The following is a 19,605-nucleotide window of genomic DNA, read 5'->3' on the forward strand; positions in this document are numbered from 1 at the left end:
TTACTCTCCAAAAAGTGTGTCACCAACACGAAAAGTTTGGAAAGCTCTGATGGCGCTGTTTTCTAAACCACTGAGCCTCTTGGGCTTGCCGATCAGAAGGTCGGCGGTTCGAATCCCTGCGATGGAGTGAGCTCCCGTTGTTCAGTCACAGCTCCTGTCCACCTAGCAGTTTGAAAGCACCTCAAAGTGCAAGTAGATAAATAGGTACCACTCCGGCGGGAAGGCAAACGGCGTTTCCGTGCACTGCTCTGGTTTCGCCAGAAGCGGCTTAGTCATGCTGGCCACATGACCTGGAAAAACGTCGGCTCCCTCAGCCAGTAAAGCGAGATGAACGCCACAACCCCAGAGTCGTTAGCGACTGGACTTAACTGTCAGGGGTCCTTTACCTGGCTTACATGCCCAGAAAATAAAACAAGGACATTCCTTGCCCGCAGGTTTACAATCTTAAGGTCAAAACACAAAAGGAAAGGGGGCAGGGAGGGAAGAGGAAGAAAGCAAACTCATGGGCTGGTTATTTAAGTCAAATGGAAGTTTGAATGATTGCATTCTCAACAGAACAAGTCTAAACTAATGGGAAGCTTAGGTAGCAGGAAGGATTTTGAGGGGTGTATGTGTGTGTGGGGGGGTGTCACAGCACACTGAGAAGGGTTAACCCTTCCCTTCCCAGCTGTGTGGCAACAACCAGGCTTGAAAAAGGCCTTCCAATGCCAGACGGGTTTCCCAGCAGTTTGCACACCCCGCCTACAAAGGCTGCCCTCTAAAGCAGGACTCCTAGAGCAGCGTAATAAAAGCACATCTACTAATCTTAACACCTGGACCCTTGCTGCATGTGTAGGTCTAGCAGTCTCAAAAGCAAAGACCCCGCCTTATAGGGTGCTATGTAAATATAACCCAAGTGGTACAGGGAATTTGAATAATGGAAAGATTTCAAAATTTTAATATTTTCTCTCTCTCTCTGTGTATATATATATTTCTGTTTTACAATTTAGAATACTCATTTAAGCATCATTAAAATATCAGTGACTTTCCTGCTTCTCTTTCCATGGTTCATTTTGCATAACATAAAATCCCTGCATACTTTACATAAACTAAACCATTCAGCATTCCATTATTACATCCATCACAACTTATTTACACTGTTGAATTTATCTTAATGCTACCAATATTCAACATTTTAATTCTAGACAAGAATGAGAGCTGTTGGATAGAGAGATGCGACATTTTAAAAGGGATTCAAGCAGTTACAGAGAACCTGGAGCAGTGGCAAACACAATATACTGTATGACAAATGCGTTGCTTTGTTGCCCAGCTCCTGTTGCGTTAAGGGTTAAAAGCCAATCGAGTCCTTTCCTAGCTCGGCTGGATGGCGGGGAGATCGATGGCGGATGTCGCTTCCTGCTCCGCCCACCGTGGGAAATAATTCATGGAATTTCCCAGGCCTTGGGGCGGTGCTTTGTTCCTTGGGGGAGAAAGCCGGTGAGTTTAAAAATAAATAAACTGGAAAGCCGGTGGGTGAAAGGTGCAATTCCGGGTGGAAGAAAAGGAGAAAGGAAGGGGGTGCAGATTGGGTTCGTGGGGCCGGAGGGAGGCGAGGCATTGTTCGGGCTAAGAGCATCCGAAGATCAGGATCAGGCCAGGGGATCTCCCCCGTCCAGCGGCCAACCAGATGCCCCAACGGCAAGCCTCTCCAAACAGGACCTCCCCACGCACGATCCCCAAATACTCGTTTCTAAGGGAATAAATAGCCATTGGCACAGCCTTTGCTCTCTTTTAAAGCCGTTCCTGCATTTTTGGGGGTTGGGCTAGATGACCCTTTCAACCCTACAATTCTAGGATTCTACCTCTTGTACGGAGCAAATCGCACACCTTCTTTTGACTGTCCCGAATCTCCCAATTTTATGCTGTCCGTTAGTATGCTTTTCATTACGTTTTTATCACTGATGTTCCATAAAATGTGTCCCCCCCCCGCCTTTTCTTAAATCAAATTTTTATTGGTTTTTAAACAAATACAATAAGCCTTAAACACTTATCCAGCAGTACAGCTAACGGTGTTTGTTTTATCTGGATAAATGTTAAACATTCAAACATATTACTTAACATAACCTCTCTACTGACTGAAATCAATATCTTCTTATACCAACCTCTCAGAATGTGCTCTTAATATTGTACAATGTACTGGGGGTCTTTTGATAAATGATAATAATAATTTATTATTTGTACCCCGCCATTCTGGCTGGGCTTCCCCAACCACTCTGGGCGGCTTCCAACAAAGATTAAAAACACATTAAAATGTCACACATTAAAAACTTCACTGAACAGGGCTGCCTTCACATGTCTTCTAAATGTCAGATAGTTTTTTATTTCTTTGACATCTGATGGGAGGGCGTTCCACAGGGTGGGCGCCACTACCGAAAAGGCCCTCTGCCTGGTTCCCTGTAGCTTTGCTTCTCGCAGTGAGGGAACCGCCAGAAGGACTTCAGTGCTGGACCTCAGTGTCCGGGCAGAATGATGGGGGTGGAGACGCTCCTTCAGGTATACTGGACTGAGGCCGTTTAGGGCTTTAAAGGTCAGCACCAACACTTTGAATTGTGCTCACAAACGTACTGGGAGCCAGTGTAGGTCTTTCAGGACCGCTGTTATATGGTCCTGTATGTAAGCCGAATAAATAATGACAATATTATGCACACTTAATGTGGGAGTTAGTCCCGCTAAACTCAGTGGGATTTACTTCCAAGTAAGCATGGGCAGGATTGTGATTGTTCCGTTGTCCCACTCAGAGCATGGCTGGGAGACTTTTGGCTTGCTAGCTGGCGGGACTACAACTCCCATCTTACCTGACCGTTGGCCGAATGATGGCAGCTGGAGTCAGTGGGATCTGGAGCTCAGCAACATCTGGGTCCCCACCCCTGAATCAGAAGATTTCTAGCACATCTTAAGACAAGATGTGATCCCCGTCCCTGAAACCATCTCCTTTCAACTTTGTCCTCACAGGCTGTGGCACGTTTGAGCTCCGATGTCCCTTTCATCCTGAAGGAACCGAGATGTCAGTAACACACCTGGCTCAGGTATGCAGGAGGATGAAGACAGAGGGTTTGGGCCAGGGAGGTGTGAGCTCAGAGAAATGCTCTTTTTTCTCCTGTTCTTGCCGGCCTGTTACTATTGTTAATCCACTGAGCCTCTTGGGCTTGCCGATCGGAAGGTCAGCAGTTCGAATCCCCGTGTCGGGGTGAACTCCCGTTGCTCTGTCCCAGCTCCTGCCAACCTAGCAGTCGGAAAGCACGCTAGTGCAAGTAGATAGGTACTGCTGTGGCAGGAAGGTAAACACCATTTCTGTTCGCTCTGGTTTCCGTCACGGTGTCCTGTTACACCAGAAGCAGTTTAGTCACGCTGACCACATGACCCGGAAAGCTGCCTGTGGACAAACGCCGGCTCCCTCAGCCTGAAAGCGAGATGAGCACCACAACCCCATAGTCGCCTTTGACTGGATGTAACCGTCCAGGGGTCCTTTACCTTTTTTACCTGCTACCCAAAGGTCTCCAAAGAACTCAGAACACAATTGAAAACATTAATACATTATGCCCAGGGTTTGAAATTCCCCAGGCGCGTTTTGTGACTGGTGTGAGTACATCCGCTATGGGGCAGCTCTGTAAACTGGGTAGGTAAATATGGGGAAAGCAAAATGTCACTCAGAGAAGGATCTAAAATATTTTCCTTGAAGCTTGAATTTGTTTTATTCTAGATTGTTTCATTTGATGTTCTAATGTGTTGTAAACTGCTTTTAGATTTTTTTCTTTAAAATATAAAGCTGTACAGTTGTACCTTGGTTGTCGAAAGCCCTGGAACTTGGACTTTTTGGCTCCCGAATGCCACAAACCTGGAAGTGATTGTTCTGGTTTGCAAACATTCTCTTGGAGCCTGAACGTCTGACGGGGCTTCCGCGGCTTGTGATTGGCTGCAGGAGCTTCCTGCGACCAATCAGAAGCCACAATTTGGTTTCCGAACATTTTGGAACAATAAACCCCACCATGGGGGGTGGGTGGGAAATGATGCCTAGGCATTTCGTTGTGGCAACCGTAATCTAGGTTGAAGGAGCCATTTGGTGATTAGCTTATATATTTTAACACTGGTTATACTATCAGTACAACCCTGGTGACAGCCACAATAGGAACAGCACACTAGTAACAAATCACTATCACCTCAGTCTATCAAAAGGCTGGGGTGGAGGGAGGTAAGCCTTTTCCTGGTACTGAAAACATGTCAGTAAAGTCACCAGGTGGATCTTGCTGGGGAGAGCATTGCACAGAGGGGGAGCCACCGCTGAAAAGGCCCTCTGCCTTGTCTGCACCTTCCTTAGAGTGGGGATCTGGATAAGATCCGTCCAAAAAAGATATGCGTTGGTTCCTATTGGGGGAGACATTCCTGAAGATATTGGAGTCCTTGTTGTTATTTATTAGAAAAGCGATGAGCTTTGTGTGCCCTGTTCAACCTGGAAAGTAAACATGGCACACGTTGCGACCATTTCTCTTTATATTGGTGAAATCAGCCTGTCTGTTTGGCATTTCCTTCTTGTAGTCGTTTTCCCACCCCTTTAAGATGCTGGTGAGCTTTGAAGACGTTGCTGTCTATTTCACCAAGGGTCAGTGGGATCTTCTGGATTCGCATCAAAAATCTTTGTACAGCGACGTCATGGGGGAGAATTACGGCCATGTAGCTTTCCTGAGTAGGTACTATTTCTCATCATTTTGTTGGGACAGATATATGTTCTGAAGCAGCCATCTTATACCCCTTTTAAATGTGTGGGAGGGGAAGCGGGGCTATTGGTTGGTTTGTTTGCTCTTGTTTTTAAGAGGTATTTTGTGCTCTTATGTTGCGAACCGCCCTGAGCTCTGTGGATGAATGACGGCATGCACATTTAATAAATAATAATAAGGCTGTTCTGGAAAATCAGTTGAGGGCATTTGCCAGGTATAAGAACACCTGAAGAACACCAGCTAGATCAGGCCAGAGGCTCATCTAGGCCACATTCACTACATACACTGCAGGGGGTTGGACTAGATGACCCTTGGGGTCCCAACTCTGCGATTTTATGATTCTATCCATCTAAAGCCCTATGGTAACATTTAAACCCCCCTGGCTTCCCCCAAAGGGTACCGGGAGCTGCTGTTTCTCAAGGTTTGCGCCTTCATTATACACTTTTAACTGCCAGGCAAAAATATTTCTTTTTAACCAGGCCTTTGGTTGATCTGACTGACATCCTATACCCTTGTAAAATGTGGCTCTTTTTTGTGGTGTGTGTGTATTATTGGGTTATTTTATTTTATATATTGTGATCTTTTCTGTGAACTGCCCTGAGACCTACAAGTATAGGGCAGTACAGTGGACGCTCGGGTTGCGAATGTGATCCGTGCGGGAGGCACGTTCGCAATCCACAGCACCGCATCTGCGCACGTGCGGGTTGCGATTCGGCGCTTCTGTGCATGCGCGAAGTGCAATTTAGTGTTTCTGCGCATGCACAAGCGCCGAAACCCAGAAGTAATCCGTTCCGGTACTTCTGGTTTCGGTGCATCCATATCCCGAAAACACGCAACCTGAAGCATCTGTAACCCGAGGTATGACTGTATATAGATTCAAAATAATAATAATAATAATAATAATAATAATAATAATAATAATAATAATAATAAAAGGGTGTCAAGAGTTTGGAGGCCCCTATCTCCTTCCTAACGCTACACTTCCAAAAGTAGTGGAACAATCAACCTGTCTTCACCGCCTCTGATTGCTGGGCTGTTTTCATGAGATTGTTTTATTGCGTGTTTCAATTATGGATGTTCGTATGTGCAACTGGCCTTTGTACTTCGTAAAGCTCTCAGAAGCCAGTTTTTGACGTTAGGCGGTATATTGAGTCATCAATGGCAACAGGAATGGTAATAATAATGTTCACATCCTTACCCAAGTGGGGTCTCCAGTTCTCAAACCCGACCTGATCTCCCGGCTGGAACAAGAGGAAGAGCCCTGGATTCCGATCCCCTGTGAGGTGGATGGAGGGAAGACTCTGGACTCTGGACCAGGTGCGAAATTAGACGAAGCCAGCTTTCAAATAAGGTGTTTGGGATTGTGCACGATGCAAAAATCCCGATTTTTGTTGGACTACAACTCCCATCATCCCTGTTCAGGAGGGAAGATCCCACTCGGGCAGGAAGTTGCCAGCATGGTGGGGTGGTGCCACAAAGTTGCCCTTGCGTAAGCCCCCTTGAGATTATATTTCATTGCCTTGAGAACAGGTTTAGCTCACAAGGGTGATGATAATCAATGTAAACAAAACGGTGCTACCTCTGTGTGCCTGTCGCCCCCCTGCATGCATTTTCTTCTGCATGTGGTATTTGCTGAAGGAGAAGAATTCCTTTCTATAGAATTCGCTCACTTTCTGAGGCTTGGTTTGAACGGAACGTCAAAAGTTCAAGGCTGTGTAGAAATGGAATTGTTCTCTACATTTTTTGTGCCTTCAGGTGCAAGAAGTCCGTACTCTCTTTGTGCTGGTGCATCCGCTCCTCCTGGTGGAAGGGATCCAACTGAGGCAGACCCTGGGCAGGTAGGAAACTCTGACTGCAGAGCCCAGCGGCAGAAATCTGTCGTTTGCCCACATTGAGAAGCCAGCGTTGTGTGTAGTGGATTGAAAGCCTGACTGGGCCAAGGAGACCACCGTTTCAGATCTCTGTTGAGGATTGGGCCAGTTGTTGTCTCTTAGTCACCCCTGCCTCACAGTGTTGCTGTGAGGATGGCATCAGAGAGTCCCGCTGTGTGGCTGTGGGAGAGGGGAGGCATACAAACTGCCTTGTTCCGAGGCAGAGTATGTCATGTGACAAAGACACATGAGAGCAGAAGCAGCAAAGCAGGCTGGGAAGTGCTGTAAAGCTCTTATTCTTTAAAACTCTGCATTATTAATTTACGCTGCGCGTCATATTATTGGTCCATCCAACACAGTGTTGTCTACAGATCCTGTGATGATTGGCAGAAGCTCTCCAAGGTTTCGGGAAGTGGTGCTGTGGTCTAAACCACTGAGCCTCTAGGGCTTGCCAATCAGAAGGTTGGTGGTTCAAATCCCTGCTCCCGTTGCTCTGTCCCAGCTCCTGCCAACCTATCAGTTCAAAAGCATGTCAGTGCAAGTAGATAAATAGGTACCACTGTGGCGGGAAGGTAAATGGCGTTTTTGAGCTCTCTGGCACTCGTCACGGTCCTCCGTGCGCCAGTAGCAGTTTAGTCATGCTGGCCACATGACCCAGAAAGCTGTCTGTGGACAAATGCCAGCTCCCTCGGCCTGAAAAGTGTGATGAGTGCCACAACCTCAGGGGTCCTTTACCCTTTTTTTGCCTGGGGTGCCAGGGATTGAACCCAGACAGACATGGGCTGGCTGAGGACAGACTGAGTTTAGTGACTCAACTGAATCTCAGATCAGAGCAAAACCACATTTCAAAGCAGATATGTCACTATTGTGTGTGGTTTGGGGTAGAAGTCTCTTTGGGATGGTATCTGGGGAAGTGAAGATCTTTAGTTTGCCGACCTGTTGTCATTGTCATTGTTGCAGAGACCAGTGACCTTTGAGGATGTGGCTGTGTACTTTTCAGAGCAGGAGTGGGCCTTGCTGGATCCGGCTCAAAGAAGCTTGTACAGGGATGTCATGCTTGAGAACTATGAAAATACATCTTTGCTGGGTAAGTACCTTGTCAGGTTGAATCCTGACAAGACAGAAGTACTGTTTTTTGGGGACAGGAGGCGGGCAGGTGTGGAGGACTCCCTGGTCCTGAATGGGGTAACTGTGCCCCTGAAGGACCAGGTGCGCAGCCTGGGAGTCATTCTGGACTCACAGCTGTCCATGGCAGCTGTTTATCAGCTCCATCTGGTACACAGGCTGAGACTCTAAAATGCAGCCTCATTTTAAAAGTAGCCCATAGATCAAAACCATAAGGGGAGGGAAACATAAGGGTCAGACTGAGTCCAAACCAAAGGCCAGGCGGAACAGCTCTGTCTTGCAGACCCTGCGGAAAGATGTCAAGTCCCGCAGGGCCTAGTCTCTTGTGACAGAGCGTTCCACCAAGTCGGGGCCAGTACTGAAAAGGCCCTGGCCCTAGTTGAGACCAAGAAATGATTGTCTGATTCCTCCTTGATCTTCTTTGGCTTTTCTCTCCAAACAGGGTCTCATGTCCTCAAACCCTCCCTGATCTCCAGCTTAGAAGAAGAGGAAGAACCTTGGGTGCCAGATCCACAGGCCCTGGAGGAAAGGAAGGCCTTGGACTCCAGCTCTGGTGAGAGAGGAAGGATGTGAGATTTGTTTGCTTGTTTTGAGTTGAAGAGCATTTAAACATAACACTGGGAAACAAAAATTTTGTTGCATTGACACCTGCAGTTCTAACCTAATTTAGACGTGCTGATTTCATATCTGAAGTTGGTTTTGTTCTGTAAGCTCTAGTTTTTTTGCAATTCATGCATCAGGCTTGTTTACACATTTTTGTCTACTTGAAGAAGCCATGGTCCGATCTGAAAAATACAAATATTTAGGTTAGGTAATGGTACCCCTGACCATTAGGTCCAGTCGTGACTGACTCTCGCTTTACTGGCCGAGCATTTGTCTATAACATAGCAACCACATTTATTATAAACTTCCCCTTTTTCAGTTAAGGGCACAGTAGGAGGGCACTGTCCCCTTGGACTCTCTCTAAAGGTAAAGGTAAAGGGACCCCTGACCATCAGGTCCAGTCGTGGCTGACTCTGGGGTTGCGGTGCTCATCTCGCTTTATTGGCTGAGGGAGCCGGCGTACAGCTTCTGAGTCATGTGGCCACCATGACTAAACCGCTTCTGGCGAACCAGAGCAGCACACGGAAACGCCATTTACCTTCCCGGCAGAGCGGTACCTATTTATCTACTTGCACTTTGAGGTGCTTTTGAACTGCTAGGTGGGCAGGAGCAGGGACCGAGCAACGGGAGCTCACCCCGTCGTGGGGATTCAAACCGCTGATCTTCTGATCGGCGAGTCCTAGGCTCTGTGGTTTAACCCACAGCGCCACCGCGTCCCTATATTTAGGTTACAAAACTATAAAAATAAAGAAAAAATGAGTTTGCAAAACAATAATTACCATGTGGTTAGGGTAGATCAACGTGTTAGTGTCCACTTATCCCCAGTGTAAATATGACGTATCAGCAAAAGTCGGAAATTGAAAGATAACTATAGGATGTACACGAAAATTGATTTCAAATTTGAAATCAGCATTGAAAGAACATATAAGAAGAGTTGAAAAACCTCATGCAACAGAAAATGAAAAAAAATTGTTCAAATTGTTCCTCAGTGCTCCCCTCCCGTTCCTGGAGAGGACTCTGCCTCATGTTTTTTCAAACATTTTAATTTCCTCTCGGCTCCTTCTAAATGATTTTTTTAGGTTTGTGTTCTGTTATTACTCCCTCATGTTCTCAGCTCCTAAAATGTCTCTGGTTTATTCCTTTGTTTACATGAGGGCTCTCTCTGTCTCCCTCCCAGCAGGTGACAAGAAAAAAAGGCACTTTTGCCCGGATTGTGGGAACAGTTTTACGGTGCTTGCGAGCCTCGTGAGGCACCAGAGATCCCACACGGGGGAGAGACCTTACAAATGCCTCGAGTGCGGGAAAGGGTTTCGCGACAAAGGAGGCCTCGTCAAACATCGGAGGATCCACACTGGCAAAAAGCCCCACGAGTGCCACGAATGCAGAAAAAGGTTCACGGAAAGAGACGCGCTCATTCAGCATCAGAAAACCCATCTTGGTGAGGGAATTGTGGTCACCGTGCTTTGGGGTGTCGCTTATTTATTCGTGCACTGTTCTGCAACAACTAAAGCACCGTTTTTTTAAAAAAACAAGATAGAAACAAACTGCAGTGGGCAATAAAAATCTACCATAAAAGGAAAACCTAAACTAAACGGCCTGAGCAAATAAGTTTTGTTCCCCTATTCTGAAAAGAGGATAAAGGCAATACTAATTTTGGCATTTTTCTTCTTCTATTTTTCTCCTCTTCATTTTCTTTCGGCTACTCTTAACCAATTCCTGCTAGACTTTTGCTTAATGATAGTACATGCCCAAATATCAAGAAGAGTTGCTGTTCGCTTTGTCGGCCCACTTAAATTTTTAGTTATAAATCAATAATGCGTATGTCACAACCCGTCTCTCCCACTGTTTATCACTGGTTTTAGTAGTAGTAGTAGTAGTAATAATAATAATAATAATAATAATAATAATAATAATAATAATTTATTATTTATACCCCGCCCATCTGGCTGGGTTTCCCCAGCCACTCTGGGTAGCTCCCAACAGTATATTAAAAACACGATAAAACATCAAACATTAAAAACTTCCCTCAACAGGGCTGCCTTCAGATGTCTTCTAAAAGTCAGATAGTTGGTTTTTTCCTTGGCGTCTGATGGGAGGGCCTTCCACAGGGCAGGTGCCACCACCAAGAAGGCCCTCTGCCTGGTTGCCTGTAACCTCACATCTCGCAGTGAAGGAACTGCCAGAAGGCCCTCGGAGCTGGACTTCAGTGTCTGGGCTGAACGATGGGGGTGGAGACTCTCCTTCAGGTATACTGGGCCGAGGCCGTTTAGGGCTTTAAAGGTCTGCACCAACACTTTGAATTGTGCTCGGAAACGTACTGGGAGCCAATGTAGGTCTTTCACGACTGGTGTTATGTGGTCTCGGCGGCCACTCCCAGTCACCAGTCTAGCTGCCACATTCTGGATTAGTTGTAGTTTCCAGGTCACCTTCAAAGGTAGCCCCACGTAGAGCGCATTGCAGTAGTCCAAGCGGGAGATAACCAGAGCATGCACCACTCTAGACACAAACTCCTTTGCAGACACAGATATACCTGACATCTTTCGATTCTCATTGTTATAGAACTCAGTGACCTCAAATTCCCAGGCTTTAAAATAATCTCTGGACCTTTCCGTTTTAACTTTGTCCCTGCCAAGCATCAAATGGGGAGGGAGAGAAGGGCGTTAGTCCTGCCACTGTCATTTCCAGAGGGGTCACTCCTTTCCTGTTTGGTCCCTTCGCAGGTGACCTGAGGAAGCGCTACCTGTGCCTTGAGTGCGAGATGAGCTTCCTCAGCAAAGGAGGCCTTGAGAGGCACCAGAGGGTCCATGCGGGAGAGAGGCCCTTCCAGTGCCCCGAGTGCGAGAAGAGCTTCTACGACAACGGGAGCCTGGTGAGGCACCAGCGGACCCACCGGCAGGACAGGCCCTTCCCCTGCCTTGAGTGCGGGAAGCGCTTCAACATCCGCTCCAACCTCGCCAGGCACGAAATCCTCCACAAAGAAGCCATGCCCTTCCAGTGCGCCGACTGCGGGAAACAGTTCAGCAGGAAGGGGCGCTACCTGAAGCACGCAAGCGAGAAGCCCTACGATTGCCCCGTGTGTGGCAAGGCCTTCTGCGAGAGGGGAGACATGGTCCGACACCGGAATCAGCACCCAGGTGAGCGGGGCAGCGCCGGGGGGATCTTCTCCAGGTGGCAAGGCCATAAGAAGCGCCCACCAGGTCACTCCAGTACAGTGGTACCTCGGGTTAAGTACTTAATTCGTTCCGGAGGTCCCTTCTTAACCTGAAACTGTTCTTAACCTGAAGCACCACTTTAGCTAATGGGGCCTCCTGCTGCCGCTGCGCCGCCAGAGCACAATTTCTGTTCTCATCCTGAAGCAAAGTTCTTAACCTGAAGCACTATTTCTGGGTTAGCAGAGTCTATAACCTGAAGCGTATGTAACCCGAGGTACCCCTGTCTCCTGTTTTCAAAGGGCCAGCCAGATCTTAGAACTGGAAGGGACCTCAAGGGCAGCGTTTGAAACTCCCATGATTCCAGGCGCATTTTACGACAGGGAATTTCATTAGCGCGAGCGGTTTCTGAGCTCCGGGCACAGTGCTGCGCCTAAGATTTCGGATTAAAACTTCAGAGTGGAAGGAAAGGACAGCCTTTTCTTGGCTCCCCACTAACTGCTCTCTGAAGACTGGGGAGGAGACCCTCTTAAGAATATTAGGGGGGTGGGCAGGGGAAGGACTAGACCATGTAAAAATGAACATACAGTGGTACCTCGGGTTACAGACGCTTCAGGTTACAGACTCCGCTAACCCAGAAATAGTACCTTGGGTTAAGAACTTTGCTTCAGGATGAGAACGGAAATTGCGTGGCGGCGGCAGCAGGAGGCCCCATTAACTAAAGTGGTACCTCAGGTTAAGAACGGTTTCAGGTTAAGAACGGACCTCCAGAACGAATTAAGTTCTTAACCCGAGGTACCACTGTAATATTTTAGCTGCGGTTCATTCATTTTTCAGCTTTGCATTCTTGTTATTAAAAAAGTGCGCATAGACATTCTGTTGTCCAATCACAAAAATAATAGCATGTTTTAATTCTTTTTAAAAAATTTTTTATTGAATTCACACAAATTTCACATAAAAAATCCAATACGTAATAAATGTTTATTTTAGTGGCTTCCTGTCCCATTGTCCGTGGGTTTTTTTATTATTCTGTCTCATTGCTTCACCCTGTTTTTAAATATGGGTGGCCATATTTCAAAAAGTAAAAACCAGGACATCCTGAAGGTTGTTTATTTAGGAAGACCCCAAAATTTCTGAGCTTTTTCCCCCAGACGTCACTTTCATCTTGGAAATCCTGGACGTATGGCACCCCTATTTTATATCGTAACCATAATACAATAATCTCTCATTCTTATTTATTATAATAAATCCTGCTCGCAAATTCATCATATTATTATAGTCTGAAAAATGCTTCCGTTCTTCCAATAGGTTTTAATTCCTCACACCCAAAAGCCTATTTTTAAGGCTTCTCGCTGAGTTTCACATCCTAAAATGGCCTCCCTTTTCTCTTACAATTCTTGCCCGCTCTGGACTTTGAATGTGTGCCTGTTCCCTAAAGGAGAGGAGGCTGAACTACACAGGCACAAGGGAAAATGAATGGATGTGAAATATATATTAAAAATGGGATATTATAATAGAGAGATCCTGTCGGCGGTCATGCAAACTGCAGCATGATTTGCCTTACAAAAATATAGAGAGACACAAGCGTCAGTGTGTGTGTATACATATTATATATGATTGAAGATATACACATATATAGATATACCGCATTTTTTGCTCCCTAAGACGCACTTTTGTCTTCCTGAAAAGTAGGGAAATGTCTGTGCGTCTTATGGAGCAAATGCGTGGTCCCTGGAGCCGAATTGCCCAAAGGCAAAAAGCAGGTCATGCTTTTGAAAGAGGGAAGTGGGTGTTGAAACAAAGCTGTTGATTGTTTGCCGATCGGGGAGAGAGATAAGGGATGCTAGAGATAAAGGAGGCTGCCTGGGATGGGGGAGGTAAAAGCCCAAAAACGTGGTTACAAAGCACGGGTCCACATGGATCCTCAGGATTTTTGCATTGGGTCACCCCAAATTCACCATCAGATCACATGTCTGTGGCCACAGCATGAACCACAAAAATCATACATCCATTGTTTCGTTCAGAATTTTTTTTTCTTGTTTTCGTCCTCTAAAAACTGGGTGCGTCTTATGGAGCGAAAAATACGGTATGCGCATTCTGCTCTTTGTTCCAACAGATGAGCTGAGGGAAAAGTTCGCCTGCCCGGAATGCGGGAAGGTTTTTAGCAATAAATCCAGCCTGAGGAGCCACCAGAAACGCCACACGACCGAGAGGCCCTTCGAGTGCTACGACTGCGGCAAGAGGTTCAAAAAGAAAGGGGACTTAGGGGCGCACCAAAACAGCCACACTGGAGAGAGGCCCCACAAGTGCTTTGAGTGCGGGAAGATGTTTGGTAGCAAAACAGCCCTCTATCAACACCACCGGATTCACACGGGAGAGAAACCCTACTCCTGTGCGGAGTGCGGGAAGCAGTTCACTCTCAAAGGAAACCTCGATCGGCATCAGAGGACACACGCTGGATGAGGCAAGATGGCGGCAGGGAAAGGATGTCTTTGGCCAGAAGCTGTGTGGCAGAAAAGGAGAGAGCCCTTCACCCTGCCTTTTGCGTGTGTGTATCGAATGACTGTCTATTTAGAGCATGGGTAGGCAAACTAAGGCCTAATCACCTTCTCAATCCGGCCCGTGGACGGTTCAGGAATCAGCATGTTTTTCCATGAGTAGAATGTGTCCTTTTATTTAAAATGCATCTCTGGATTATTTGTGGGGCCTGCCTGGTGTTTTTACATGAGTAGAATGTGTGCTTTTATTTAAAATGCATCTCTGGGTTATTTGTGGGGCATAGGAATTCATTTTTTCTTCTTCTTCAAAATCTAGTCCAGCCCCTCACAAGGACTGAGGGACAGTGGACCGGCCCCCTGCTGAAAAAGTTTGCTGATCCCTGATTTAGAGGAAGGCTCACCAACTGTTTTGGACCACGAGGCACCCATTTTGAATTTTGAGGGTGGGCGAGGCACCCAGCTCCCCTCACACCAAAAGCCTTACGGAGCCCCATTTTAGGAAGTGAGAGCTGCTTGAACAGCGCTTTGCTGAGGCCACGCTTAACCCTGTGTAGTGGTTTAAGAGACTTGAGGTCACATCCACACCGTTCCTTCAAAGCATGTGGGGCAGGATTCAGCTAACTAGTCCCACTAGCAGAAGCCTGTGCATGGAGGCTGCCCCACACATCCTGAAATTGGCTCTGGAGGTGTCAGGGAAAGGGAGGGGTGTTCGTTTTGTCTGTCTGGCTGAAAAGATTGCACTGGTGGGACAATCTCCTCGGCGCCATACTGAATTCCTCACTCGACTTCCCCCAAAGCATCTTGGGAACTGTAGTTTCTTAAAGATGCTGCGTGTCTTAGCTATGTCAGAGGTAAACTCCAGTTTCATCCCCATGCCCAGTGCAAGGATCTTAATACAGTGGTACCTCGGGTTAAGTACTTAATTCGTTCCGGAGGTCCGTACTTAACCTGAAACTGTTCTTAACCTGAAGCACCACTTTAGCTAATGGGGCCTCCTGCTGCTGCAGTGCCGCTGGAGCACGATTTCTGTTATCATCCTGAAGCAAAGTTCTTAACCTGAAGCACTATTTCTGGGTTAACGGAGTCTGTAACCTGAAGCGTATGTAACCTGAAGCGTATGTAACCCGAGGTACCACTGTAATGAGCTAAGTTGCTTGTTGTTTGTCAGGGTTGCAGAGTTCATGTGAAACACTATCAGTGTCCCAACTCTGAAAAGAAATGTTACTCATTTTTATTATTTATTAAATTTGTATACTGCCCTGTACCCGCAGGTCTCAGGGTGGTTCACAGGATAAAATCACAACGTAAAAACACAAAACACACAATGAAAACACACACACCCCATTTTAAAAGGGCATTGGATGTGAATCAGCCCAAGGCCTGGTCAAAGAGGAACATTTTTGCCTGGCACCTAAAGGTGTATAATGAAGGTGCCAGGCGAAGTGCCCTGGGGAGAGCATCCCACAAACAGGGAGCCACTGCAGAGAAGGCCCCATTCTCTCCTCCCTCCCTAATTCCTGTTTGCAAGCATGGGTAACCTGTGGCACAACGGTTCCCATGTTTGCCGGCCCTTGACCCTAGCAGCTGAGGCAGGTGGCCGTTGGACTCCAGTAACCTCTGCGAGGCCACAGGTGAGCCACCCCTCCTGCGTGTGTCGTTGCTGTGTTCCGTATTGCATGCCATGTGTGAAATAGTGCTGAGCTGTGGCAGCCCCTTGAGCAATTTCCCCCTTTCGCAGTCGACTGCCAGGCTATGTCTCAAAACAGGAAGAGGAAAATCCAACAGGTGAGTCCAAAATGTGGCCTTTCTCCTCTTCCTCCCCCCCATTCTTGTTTAATTTTTTATTTTATTTTGACAAAGTAATAATCATAGATAAGACTAAACATGTGCACCCCACCACTGAGACCATTCCATTGTAACTATCCCACCTCCCAAAATTTCAACACCTCTTGTGATGGTTTGACCCCTTTCTGTTTTAACAGTATACAAATTCTACAAATGCCTTCCATATCTCCTCAAAATCATTTCTCCTGCATATTCCCCATCTTACCTTAATGGCACATGTTAATTTATCATTAATAGCTACATCCCAAACCTCTCTATACTATTTTTCCATTTTATATTCTGCTTGCCCCTTCCTAGCTGTAATAATTCGTGCAGCCGTCAATAAATTTGTGAGCAAGTCCTTCATAGCCTGCGAACCTTCCACTCCATCGTTAATTGATAATGATGCTGTTGTTGTTTAGTCGTTTAGTCATGTCCGACTCTTCGTGACCCCATGGACCAGAGCACGCCAGGCACCTCTGTCCTCCACTACCTCCCGCAGTTTGGTCAGACTCATGTTTGTGGCTTCGAGAACACTATCCAACCATCTCATCCTCTGTCGCCCCCTTCTCCTTGTGCCCTCCATCTTTCCCAGCATCAGTGTCTTCTCCAGGGAGTCTTCTCTTCTCATGAGGTGGCCAAAGTACTGGAGCCTCAGCTTCACGATCTGTCCTTCCAGTGAGCGATAATGATGCTACCTCTGGACTTTTGGTCAACTTTAACCCAGTGCTTTCTGTTCTCTCCTTAAACACCCTTTGCCCCCCCCCAATTGTACATATTTACCACATGTGAACATAATTCCCTGTTTCCTGACACCCCCTCCAACATAACACCAAGTATTCCTTGTTTATTTGATTTAATCTGACTGGTGTTAAATACCATCTCCAAACTACCGTATTTTTCGCTCTATAAGATGCACCAGACCACAAGACTCACCTAGTTTTTGGAGGAGGAAAACAAGAAAAATTATATTCTGAATCTCAGAAGCCAGAACAACAAAAAGCGAAAGCAGCGATCCCTCTTGCTGTTCTGGCTTCTGGGATAGCTGCACAGCCTGCATTCGCTCCATAAGACGCACACACATTTCCCCTTACTTTTTAGGAGGGGAAAAGTGAGTCTTATAGAGCAAAAAAAAAAAGGTAATTTATAATAATTTTCTTTTATTATTGTAGTCAATATTTTCAGTGTACGTTTCTCCCATATTTCCCCCCAGCTTTAACTATCTATCTGTCCTGTTATCTCCTTTTCCCACCTTCTCTTCTTCCTCACCGAGAAAGCAATGTCCATCGCAAAATCATGCGAAGCTAGCTGATGCTTCTAGAAATAAAATAGAACGGCATGCTGCACAATGCTCGCCGTTATTTTCATTGCAACAAGTGCAAGGGAAATAGAGCTGTGTGTCAGCCATCCCAGATCTTCCAGTTCAAAGGCAACGCCTAACAAATCGCTGGCAGGCTGCGCAATGTCCGTCGCTAATCCCGAGCGAGCAGCTAGAAAATGCCCAAAAGGAAAGAGCAGAGAAGTGGCAGTGGGAAGGTTCAGCATCCGTCCCGAATGGATAATGTAAGAAGAGCCTTGCTGGATCCGACCTCAGGATCTGCATCCTCTTATCACAGTGGCCAACAAGATGCCTCTGCAAAGTACGACATGAATGCAATAGCTGTGTTCCCTCCAGCTAAGCTTCCAAGCAGCAGGTATTCAGGAGCACCCTGGCCTAAAACAGTAGCTCTTCAAAGGGACTGAAGAGACAGGATTCCCAAATGAGGAATTCCTATTCATTTCCCCCAAATAATGGAGGGGCCTGTCTAGTGTGTCTCATGCAATTCCCTCCCTGCGAGAAGTGAGGTTGCAGGGAACCAGGCAGAGGGCCTTCTTGGTAGTGGCGCCCACCCTGTGGAACGCTCTCCCAGCAGATGTCAAGGAAATAAACAACTACCTGACTTTTAGAAGACATTTGGAGGCAGCCCTGTTTAGGGAACTTTTTAATGTTTGATCTTTTATAGTGTTTTTAATGTTCTGTTGGGAGCCGCCCAGAGTGGCTGGGGAAACCCAGCCAGATGGGCGGGGTATAAAAAATAAATAATAATTATTATTCATAATTTATTATCTTTGCAAGGAAATGCAAATACAGAACAAAGCTGAAGGCTCAAAGCTTTATTACCTGACAAAAGATTTACACAGCGAGGTGTCCTCTCCGTTGTGGAAGTTGACCCCAGGGAAGATATTCCCCAGTTAGCACTCACATATCCCAAAGACCTGGCCTAGAAATCCCATACAAGCAAAAATTGGAAGAAAGTGAGGCCTGTGGAAGCCTGTGTAGCTTCTCGAGGTTTCTGCTGTTTTAATACTTCTCTGGATTGTAATCTCTCCTTCAGGCTTAAATCCTTTTCCCCAATTGCTTTTTTTTTTTTTAAGATATTTATTGAGGTTTTACAAACAAAGGAAAATTACAGAATAAAAAGAAAACAAAAGAAAAAAAGAGAAAAATACAAAAAATACAAAAATACATAGAAAAAAAGATACAAAATACAGAAAAGATATATAGAAGAAATTAAAAACAAATCAATTTTTTCGTGTCTTAAATTTCATTTGCTTATTTCCCTGACCTCCTCACACCTCCCTTTTTTGTGTTCCCATTCACATGGTTAGTTCAGCAAATCCTTACCCTCTTTCATTTATCTTAACTCCATATCTCAACATATTGTAACTATATATTTTCATCCGTTATCAATCCATTTTTACATATTCTTATTAACCTTGTTACTAAGGCCGCTTAATTTCAATCCAACATCATTTTAACATTCATTAATTTTACAATGTTTCAATGCTTTCTCTCCGTTGGCCTTCTCGGAATTGTCTTCTCAGTTCCAGTTGGTTTTCTTCACAGTTAGCTTATCTGCCCAGATTGCCTTCTCCGAAGTGGAATTGAGAGGGAACTGTTTTTATTCTGTAGTCACAAGTCCTGGCAAGCAAAATTTCTTCCCCGTAGAATCCTGGAAGTAAATTGGCTTGTAAAAATGGCAGTCTTCTCTGCCAGGGCCCAGGTTCGAAATGTCTCAATATTGTTCTCTCCACATGCATGGGAACTTTTCTTAAAGTAGCAAAGAATTTAGATTTCTCATCTGCTAGGCCAAACCTCTGTCTTACCCATCTGCAAGCAAAATCCGTCCAGAATTTACAGAAATGTAAATGTTCTGGCCATTTTGTTTTGGTTTCAAGGCTGGAATTTGCAAAGGTGAAGGTCTAATTCAGGAATCCTCAACCTGTGGCCCTCCAGATGTTTTGGCCTACAACTCCCATGATCCTTAGCTAACAGGACCAGTGCTCAGGGATGATGGGAAATGTAGTCCAAAACATCTGCAGGGCCGAAGGTTGGGAATGCCTGGTCTAACTAGGTTAAAACCACAACTTTTTTTAGCTTTTAAAAGGATAGAATAAAGAGGTTTGATACATGGTTTTAACGGCAGATGTGACTGTATCATAAAGGGTAAGGTAAAGGTAAAGGGACCCCTGACCATTAGGTCCAGTCGTGACCGACTCTGGGGTTGTGGCGCTCATCTCGCTTTATTGGAGGAGGGAGCCGGCGTACAGTTTCCAGGTCATGTGGCCCAGCATGACTAAGCTGCTTCTGGCAAACTAGAGCAGTGCACAGAAACGCCGTTTACCTTCCCGCCGGAGCGGTACCTATTTATCTACTTGCACTTTGAGGTGCTTTCGAACCGCTAGGTTGGCAGGATCAGGGACCGAGCAACGGGAGCTCACCTTGTCGCGGGGATTCGAACTG

At 46.1% G+C, this 19,605-nt stretch overlaps 2 protein-coding genes across 5 annotated transcripts in view; one reads left to right on the forward strand and one right to left on the reverse strand.

Moving 5' to 3' along the window:
• Positions 1-19,605, reverse strand: part of LOC128409053 (zinc finger protein RFP-like) — a 203,179-nt gene that overhangs the window by 71,558 nt on the left and 112,016 nt on the right. The window lies entirely within an intron of this gene.
• On the forward strand, positions 1,339-14,196 carry LOC128409026 (zinc finger protein 436-like). Of its 4 annotated transcripts, none has more exons than XM_053379193.1 (10): positions 1,339-1,476; positions 2,992-3,065; positions 4,594-4,720; positions 5,955-6,068; positions 6,507-6,589; positions 7,628-7,709; positions 8,190-8,300; positions 9,528-9,788; positions 11,071-11,484; positions 13,616-14,196. In XM_053379193.1, exons 1-10 carry the CDS (start codon positions 1,386-1,388, stop codon positions 13,960-13,962), a joined length of 1,704 nt encoding a protein of 567 aa, XP_053235168.1. In that variant the 5' UTR covers positions 1,339-1,385; the 3' UTR covers positions 13,963-14,196. The 4 variants fall into 4 exon arrangements, with proteins under 4 accessions (XP_053235168.1, XP_053235169.1, XP_053235165.1 ...); XM_053379190.1 differs by having other exon boundaries at positions 1,340-1,476; positions 7,583-7,709; XM_053379191.1 differs by having other exon boundaries at positions 1,340-1,476; positions 7,583-7,709; positions 9,531-9,788.

This window comes from Podarcis raffonei, chromosome 2 (assembly GCF_027172205.1).
Source record: "Podarcis raffonei isolate rPodRaf1 chromosome 2, rPodRaf1.pri, whole genome shotgun sequence".
In the NCBI taxonomy this organism is placed as follows: Eukaryota; Metazoa; Chordata; class Lepidosauria; order Squamata; family Lacertidae; genus Podarcis; species Podarcis raffonei.

What these genes read in the sequence shown, in the direction of transcription:
- LOC128409026 (XM_053379190.1), top strand. Translation starts at nt 1,386, where the DNA reads ATGTCGCTTCCTGCTCCGCCCACCGTGGGAAATAATTCATGGAATTTC. An exon ending in TTCCTTGGGGGAGAAAGCCG is followed by an intron (nt 1,477 to 2,991) that starts GTGAGTTTAAAA and finishes TTGTCCTCACAG; the next exon opens with GCTGTGGCACGTTTGAGCTC. An exon ending in CAGTAACACACCTGGCTCAG is followed by an intron (nt 3,066 to 4,593) that starts GTATGCAGGAGG and finishes CACCCCTTTAAG; the next exon opens with ATGCTGGTGAGCTTTGAAGA.